This window comes from Arachis hypogaea, chromosome 6 (genome assembly GCF_003086295.3).
Source record: "Arachis hypogaea cultivar Tifrunner chromosome 6, arahy.Tifrunner.gnm2.J5K5, whole genome shotgun sequence".
Lineage (NCBI taxonomy): Eukaryota > Viridiplantae > Streptophyta > Magnoliopsida > Fabales > Fabaceae > Arachis > Arachis hypogaea.
Genome location: NC_092041.1, coordinates 107,480,198 through 107,489,106, shown reverse-complemented (window position 1 = coordinate 107,489,106; position 8,909 = coordinate 107,480,198). Strand labels below are relative to the sequence as shown.

The 8,909-nt window shown below is 30.5% G+C and overlaps 1 protein-coding gene across 1 annotated transcript; it reads right to left on the bottom strand.

The window, feature by feature from the left end:
* Positions 1 to 1,631: 1,631 nt before the first annotated feature.
* Positions 1,632 to 6,673, bottom strand: LOC112697427 (probable protein phosphatase 2C 8). The gene is made up of 3 exons (XM_025750603.3): positions 4,907 to 6,673; positions 4,247 to 4,352; positions 1,632 to 2,376 (listed from the first exon to the last, which is right to left on the bottom strand). The coding sequence occupies exons 1-3, from the start codon at positions 5,633 to 5,635 to the stop codon at positions 2,069 to 2,071; spliced, it is 1,143 nt and encodes a 380-aa protein (XP_025606388.1). The 5' UTR covers positions 5,636 to 6,673; the 3' UTR covers positions 1,632 to 2,068.
* Between the last annotated feature and the right edge of the window lie 2,236 nt (positions 6,674 to 8,909).

Sequence of the window (8,909 nt, the reverse complement as noted above, 5' to 3'; positions counted from 1 at the left end):
TCGCAGATTTTTAAACACGCAAGCTGTATTGGCACAAGTCATAACGGCTCATTGAGCTGTAATCTCTCATACAATGGGGGATAACTTGCGATTATGATCAGATATAACTTTGTCCGCCACTCTAATCTAGTAATCTATAAATATTCCTTCATTTTCAGGTATTTTATAATTTAATTCTCATTTAAATATATTTAAATTCTTGCTGATTTAGGTATTGAAGTCTTTCAATATACTATTTTAAAACTGATATGAAAGTACTCCAAACACATCTTCTATCCTTTCTGATCTCTTTTATTACCAAGTTCATTTACATAATCTGTTTCAGATACACATAGAAACAAATAACAGTCCTGTGAATTATAGAAAATGTATCTTTTCAATTTTTTTTAATTATTTGATAAAATGTGATTTCTCACCTTATATTTTTTAAGTACGACAACAAAAAATATGTGAAAAAAAATATTGAATAATGAAAAGTTATATTTTATCAAATAATTAAAAAAAATTAAGAGGATCAACTTCCTTAATATCCTCTTTACAATATATTATAAAAGTTATTATATTTATGAAGCACATATAAATACAGACATACAAATATAGACATACAAATATAGGTCACAATACGATAGAGAATACATAAATACATTAATTTTCTTTTTTTAAGACATAGAGACATTCTATATATAAAAAATATATAATATTTTATAAAAATATTATAATAATATTTTGATATTTTATCGATATTAAAATATAAATTAATATTTTTAAATATTTTAAATATATTTTTTAATTATATAAAATATTTAAAATAATTTTTATTTTTAATAAATAATAAATATATTATTTTTAAATTTATTTTAAGAAACTAAATTAAAAATAAAATTAAATATGCTCATATATAATAAATAGTATTCAACTATTTCAAATAATAATTACATTTTTTATTAAGATATAATTGAATCCAAATGATACGCATATCCGCTTGGATAAATGTCATATGAATGTCATAAATATTGGCAAAAATGAAAACTAAGCGAGGTGGCTGTGTTTTATTATTTATAGAATTATATTATTCCTTTATAATGTTACCTATTACATCCATTACATACTACAATTGACTAGATCATTAGTGCAAGTCCAGAAATAGATTTGAGTAGCCAGTTGCCAGGGATACACGGATGCTCACCATTTTCTTTTCTCTTTGTTTCGATATTGCAGGTAATTTGAGACGGATAAACCACTAAATATTTCAAGTATTGGCAAAAGTATATTAAAAGATTAAAAAATAAAGCGACTTAAAAAAATTAACCAAAATAAGTAAAAGGGACGATAACAAACGATTTGATAAATGGTTTACACATTGGATCCAAATGTATGAAAAGGAAATAAAATTCCATTTCTAGATATTTTTTAATTTTTCAAGAACAGATTTGATCATTCAAAAAAATGAAAAAATATTTTACGGAAAATTATTGAATTCTGAAGAAGAGATCTAATTTTTAAATCATGCTTAAAAAACACATCAAATATTATCACCTTGATTTAAAACTTTCTTCTCAAATATTGATCTTATTAGATTAACAACATAATATTAGCCACCTTCTGAAATCGCCTTCTCGAAGAGACAGAAATTAAATAAGGAAAGAATTGCATAGAACTATATACCAGCAGAAATAATGTTAAGAAACGTGCAAGCTTGCCACAAGAGATAACAAACTATTTGTTAATTTTTACACAAGATTGTTAACTCCTAGCTAGGCCACCATCACTATCGAAGAATTGAGCTAAGAAGACATTACACGATTGTAGCTCAATTTTCTGATTCTACACACCTCACATGTCACATCAATTATTACACAACCTCTCATGGCATTAACAGCGACCAACTTCATGGATATGGCTTGATTCATTAAACAACACATCACATGTCTTTGCTGCTCCGATTTCATTAAAGGAGGAGGATTTGGATCCTCACAGAGGAAGTCAGCAAAATGATGAAAGGAGAGAACCTTCTTCACTTTATCACCTTACTAAGTCAGAACGAAAAAAGTAAAATAAAATTGAGGGATCAGCTGGACGAAGATGTTCTGCTTAGCTCGACGACGATGACACTGGTGTTATCTCTGCTTCCCTTTGCCATTGCTATCTCAACCAAGAGTGCCGCAGCCTCGGTGGCGCGGCTTTGCTTCCCAACTCCATTGGAAACTCTCTTAATCTGGCCGTTGAGGCTTCTCCTTACAACCTGGCACGCTGCTTCGCTGGAGATCACATCCCACAAGCCATCACTTGCTAGTATAAGGAATTCATCTTTGTTGGTTCGCTTTGTCACAGTGACTTCTGGTTTTGATATTACATATGGCCTAAGGTATTGGTCCCCTGAAAAAAATTGATGTACAGATAGATCAAAACATAACACAGATCAACAATAGTAAAGAACAAAAAGAATAGAACATACCATTACAAAATAATTAAAAGAAAAGAAAAGAAACATAGATTCCGAAATTCCTAAATAATATAATGCACCTTAGAAAACGACAACAGATTTCCGAAAAATTTATCCTTAGATAATTCCGCTCCTTGTGGATCCGATCCACAAGTAGCATGCAAATTAACTTTTGGCATATTAAGAAAGTAAATAAATCATTCAATTACTTTTTTAATCAAATTTGACTACGAATTACTACATTCCATGATATTCTATCCTTATAGAATTGATTTCCACGTGCTAGACCAAACCCTCAGGCCACAGTCGAGAGAAGTAAGTTTATTTTCTACAGAATAATAATAATCATGTGAAGATTGTTGGGGACTTTTTTTTTTTTTTATTAATGTGCTAATTAAAAAAAATTGTATAACCCTTAAATTCAACTCATTTGGATTGTCTATCAAACTAAATATTCATTTTTTAAATGGAGGGAACAGTGAGGTTACACATTTCCTCCCAAGAATTCTCTATTAGATACTCAATCTTTTATTCTTGTCTTAACGGGTAAAATTGCTTACTATCTTGATTATGATTCACATGTGGATATGGTTCAAAATATTTAAATCATTATGTTAGTGTCGTATCTTAAGCTTTAAGACTTTTAACATTTTAGATAACCACACGCTACCAACTTTCATATAAAAACCCAGCTTTGTGTATCTTTATTCATTTATACCACCATAATGCCTTTGTATATATATGTGTATATATTGATTGATTGCAGGCAAACTTGATCTATGCAATTGCTTGTGAACTTGATCGGATATGGACTAAAAATGCAAAAAATTGCACATGGTCAATTTATGGTTGAACATACCTATTTTCAAAAAGTTGCTCTGCTACTTTAAAAAGCTAAAGAGATTGCCGTGATTATTATGCTGTTTCAGGGGCTCATAAAAGAAAAAGCGTTTTAATGTTTTATTGCTAAACGGGGGCAAACATCTACCAATGCAGTAACGCTGAAAAGAATTTGCTATCCACCATCCTTGCATTGGTTAAAATTTCATATGATAAAATCAATTTTGTAGTTTCAATACATAAGATTATGATTTTTTATTGAGATTTTCCACTTTAATAACTTCAAGGGTTCTTAATTTATATGAAAAAAATTTACACTATAATTCCATCAAATCATCTAATAACCAGAACTGCTCAAAATATTGAAAGCTAATAATTATAACGAGGTATACTCTATGGAGAGATAAAAAACAAAAGATCTTATAATATGAATTATTAAAGTCGCACTGTTGCGACATCACTGAAAAGAATATGCTAAATAAGTATCCTATGAAAATGCGACTTTATATAACGGCTTTCTATTAGACAACTTCCTATGAAATCGCAACGCTGTGGCTTCAAACTAATCATGTCAGTTTCTTATTTACAATTTTATACGTATTCCAGTTATCTAAATCCAAAAATTTAACATAAAAATCATCGCTTGAAGAGAAAGGAAAAGTCTAAAAGGATAAATGATCCCTTCTTCTCAAAATAAGTATTAATATATTTAGACAAAGAAAAAATGTAAGTACATTATTTTTTTAATGAATTTAAAAGTAAAAAATAAGGGGTAAACTTACGTGCAACTATTATTTTTTAAAATTATTAATTAAAAAGCCTGTAGATAATTCCACGTATTTAACAAAATGATTAAAAAAAACAAATGCTCGTCAATGTTCAGTAAAAAATAATTATTTTGAGAGAAGGGAATAGAAAATAAAGTATTGGGACATATATGAAGGCTCCAAAGTTGACACTAACCTATAGATCGCGAAGTGGCAAGAACACCTAGAACGCGCTGGCCATTCCAGTTTATGACCCTTCCACCAGCCTCTTCGATTCGCATCAACTCATCAGGCCTGTCGGGCTGTGCACATAGAAGGGAACCAGCATGCCATTATATATGTCACAATAAAATTCCTTTACTATACATATGCGTCAAAAATATGTCAATCGTGTTTACAGAATATTAATTTCATGCATCCCCCCATTATCATATACAGATCTCAAATCTCAATCATAATCGAGGTAATTAATTCCGCGGCGACACGTGTACTTAACATATTACTAGGCATTCTCTCGCCAGCTCGCAACAATTTCAGCTAACTAAACATTTTTATGATCAAATTACCATCTATGTGGAAACTTTTAGATAACATCAAAGTTGTCAAGCAAAATTGATGCTTGCGCCAGCTCTAACGTTTGAGTGCTAGCATTCAGCAAGCAGTTATTTTCAAGCCAATGTACAATAACCAGATCAGATATATAAAAAACAAAAAAAATACAACGAACAGGAAGTTCCATTCCCAAAAAATTGGCATTCTTTTTTCGGGAAAAATAAAAAAATAAAAGAATAATTTGCAAGTTTAAATTATTAAGTAAGAGTTTCAAGAAAGATAGTACAAAACAAAACAAATATACCTTATGATCACTAGACAAATCGACGGCCTCGCCATCTCTTCCCAACACGGCCCTACAATCACCGCAATTTGCGACGACGACTTCCTCCGTCGCCACGACGGCTACAACCGCCGTAGAACCCACCGTTCTCACCGCCGCATTTCCCGCAACCTCTCCGTCCATTTTACGGAAACAGCCTTCCATCACACCCTCCCAATCCCACTCGACCTTCTCATTTCTCCTCTCTACCTCCTCCGCCACCAGCCGGTGCAGCCGCTCCCGGCACACCTGCGCCACCTGAGCTCCGCCGTGGCCATCAAACACCGCGAAGAAGTCGCACTTCGAATTCTCCTTTCCAACAAAGCCTATCTCCACGCTCACCGCATCCTCCATGTCCTTCCTGTTTCCGATAACCGACACCGAACCGTACGACAATACGCCACCGGAGTTTTCCCCCACCGACGGCCGATCCTCCTCCTCAGATGACGTTGACGACAGCGACAGCGATATTTCCATGGATTCGTGAATCTCACTCCGCTTGCTGTCAGAATCAACAACCACCACATCAGCATCCGCCGCCGGGGAACCTCCATTCTCGACGTGGATCTTGGCCTCGCAGGTGTACTTCATTCGCCGGATTCTGAGCCTCCTCCGGCGAGCATTCTTGAAGCTCGTGATGGTACCGTCTGAATCGCCGACAACTCGCCGAAAAGTGATCCGCCGCGGCGAGAGTCGTTTTGGATCCTTCATCGTCGTTCCGTTGTTTGCATGCAATAATGAGAAGACAAAAAGACCAAAGACAAAGACAAGAGAAGAAGGAAGAAGGAAAAAAAATAAAGAGATGCAGTATTGGAAAACGGCGCTAGTGGGGAAATGAAGAAGAATTTAAAGGATGATTGTGAGATCTGAGAGAGCATTGAATCTGAACCGTTGGTTAGAAAGTAAAGGGGGTTATGTGTTAGGGAGGTACAGTGTTACAGGGATAACAGGTGGGTTCTTAGGGACCAGTGAGTTGGATTTTTGTGAAGAGAACGTGGACGGTTGAGATTAGAAGGTGGGTACGTGGAACGCTGATGTTTTGGGAAGTGATACGGTTGGGTAAAAGATGTGGTGGTGGGTGGGGCCAGTTGGTGAAAGGAGAGAGATAAAGAAGGAAAGAAAGAGAGGGGTCGGAGTCATAGGTTAGATTACGTGGCGTAGGAGAGGTAGCTATCAGTAAATTTTGCTTTGAGCGAGGTTGGAAGGGGACAGGTGTTGTGTGAATGTGGGTTGCGTCTCAGATTTTGGGGCCATCGATCATCATTGATGCCTTTGCCTCTTTCCTAACTACTCTCTACTGCTACAGTAAGCACGGTGCACGAACACACGTACACTCAGCTAGGCAAGTAAGGATGCCAATGCCTCCTCGTAGGGCGGAAACACTAGTTTAGAAAATAAAATTAACACAATTATAATAAAATCAAATATAATTTAAATATCAATTTAATATAATAATATACATACAAAATTTTTAATATATAAATTAAAATTACTTATATAATTTATATATATAAAAGTATGTAAATATATATATATTTTTTCGTGAGATAGATATCTCAATCCCTATCTCTGACGAAGATGGATCCCATTAACTTCTCCTCAGAGATAATTCCGGAGGTGCGAATTCTTTTTTCCATCCTAAGCTCAACTGCATGCTGATATTTTTCGTGCTTTCACTGGCCAGCCGTGAGAGCTAATTATGGACTTGCTGTCTTTTTTTTCTTTATTGCTTTTCTTTCTTCATTCCTTGCACCTTGCTTAGCTAATCTAGTAATATTTAATTTTATTTTAAATGTATGGCTCTGTAAGATATAATTGCTTTTAAATTAAAAATATCAAGTACTGATACAATATAATTGTTAATTAAAACAAGAAAAATAAAAAAAAACTTAAAAATGATAAGTATATTCAATAAATATATCTAATATTTCGCCAGGTTTATTTAAAAAATAAATAATTTATTATATTGACATATAATGTTAGAATGTTTTTTTATTACCAAAAATAGAAAGAATCAAATTTGTAATTTTTTAAATAAATATAAAAAAATTATGTTATTTAAAGTATAATTTATTGAATATAACGTTAGAATATTTAGACTAACAAGTTTGTGTGTACTGAATATTAAATAATTATTAATCATTGATACAAAATTTTAATATTATATATTTGTCGTAATCTTATAAAAATAATAAATAATATTACATGGTTAACAAATATTATTTTAAATTAGTATTTTGTCAATAATAATATATATTTATATATATAAAGAATCATACATGTAAAATACATAATTTATATTTATATTTATTAAATATATGAATTAATATAATTTATATTTATCAGAATTTATATTTATAAATTAATAAAATTTATTTATTAAAAATAATTTAATATTTATACTGATTAAATATTAACTAAAATTACTAAAATATTAAGATTTTAGATATATACTAAAATCAATTACTAAGATAAAATATATATTAAAATTAAAAATATATTTATATCAAATATATAATAAATCATTTTAATAATTAATTTTAGTTCATAAATAATATTTTATTTTCTGAATTATAAATTGGATACACGTATATTATAATATATTAGATTTTTTTTTTTTGAGCTTCAAATTGCTTCTTTGAGTTATTCATTTATGTAGGGTGGGATATACTACTATACTAGAAAGAGCATACAAAAATTAAACGCCATCAGGATGTGGCAATAAGTGTATAAGTGATTTTTAAACCAAGTGAACAAAAATATAATGGCTTTTTTCTCCTCCTCTTTTTCATTCTAACAAAAAAACAACACACTTAAGATATAAGTGAATTACCCGAACGATACTTAAGATTTAAGAATTCGAGAGATATTGTGATTATTGTTCTCCCTAAGTACACCGTTTGTGAGTCAGACTGTTAATCTTACTTTTTCAAGAATACAAAGATTCACTTTGAATAAAACGCTGAATTAATTTTTTCTTTTAAAAAAATTTAACTTAAACAAAAAATATTTATATTAAAAAAGTTTATAAATAAATTATTTTATATTTAATTTTTTTATTTTAAAATATTTATTTTAAAAAAATGTAATTAAAAAAGTTTTTATTATAAAAATAGTCATTTTTAAAATTTTTTTATAAATACTTAAATTAACTTTTAAAAAAATAATTTAATTTTAAAAATTACACAAAATATTAATATTATTACTTTTTATAAATCAAAATCTCAAAAAATAATTTACAGGATTACTCTGAATTTATTAATTCTTTAAAAATTTGAGATATCATATTTTAGAAATGACGTACTAATCTTCGGTTGATCTTGAGAAAAACAAATACAGTAATAGATATCATGACAAAGACCGCAATAAAAATTTTTTTTTTCAAGTGAAACTTCTGTTACTTTAAAAAAAAATTTGAAAATAGTATTGAGAGAGATTATCTTTTTTAAATAATTTTTTATTTATTTTTTTTAGTTATCGTTTATTTTCTTTTAAGTCAAAAAAAAAATTCAAAATACAAAATCCAATAGCCATACGCCTTATTCGCATAGTATTGAATAATCTATCTGCTCTCCCACAATTATTACTAGTTTTTTTCTTTTTAGGGGTTGTATTCTCCTCTTTTTATGAGACTATCATTGTTTACAAAGAGCAACTTATAGTAGTATTTTATTTCTCTAAAATTGACGATATAAAGATATTTGCAAATAATAAATTTATATTGAAAATGACAGCTGTTGGCTTGTGGCTTGTGGGTGAAGTCTACACGAAGAAAAATATCTGGTTAGTTTCCATCAAAAGGATACACGTAATTGGCAACAAGCAATAACTTCATTAACTTCCTTCACTTGGCACGTGTAAACTTTTCTTGCTTTTAGGCTTGTAAGAATGTGTCAATTTTCTGTTTGTAGTCTCCATATGATACGTACAAGCCTCTCAATTCAAGTCTTAGCATGTTTTTGGTGTAGTTTTATTTTTCAGTCAT

Bases quoted from the DNA above. Each gene is read 5' to 3' on its own strand.
- LOC112697427 (XM_025750603.3), bottom strand. From the start codon at position 5,635: ATGAAGGATCCAAAACGACTCTCGCCGCGGCGGATCACTTTTCGGCGA. The intron at 4,353-4,906 runs GTATATTTGTTT...CTATGTGCACAG, and splicing joins ATTTGTCTAGTGATCATAAG to CCCGACAGGCCTGATGAGTT. The intron at 2,377-4,246 runs GTTAGTGTCAAC...AATTTTTTTCAG, and splicing joins TGCCACTTCGCGATCTATAG to GGGACCAATACCTTAGGCCA.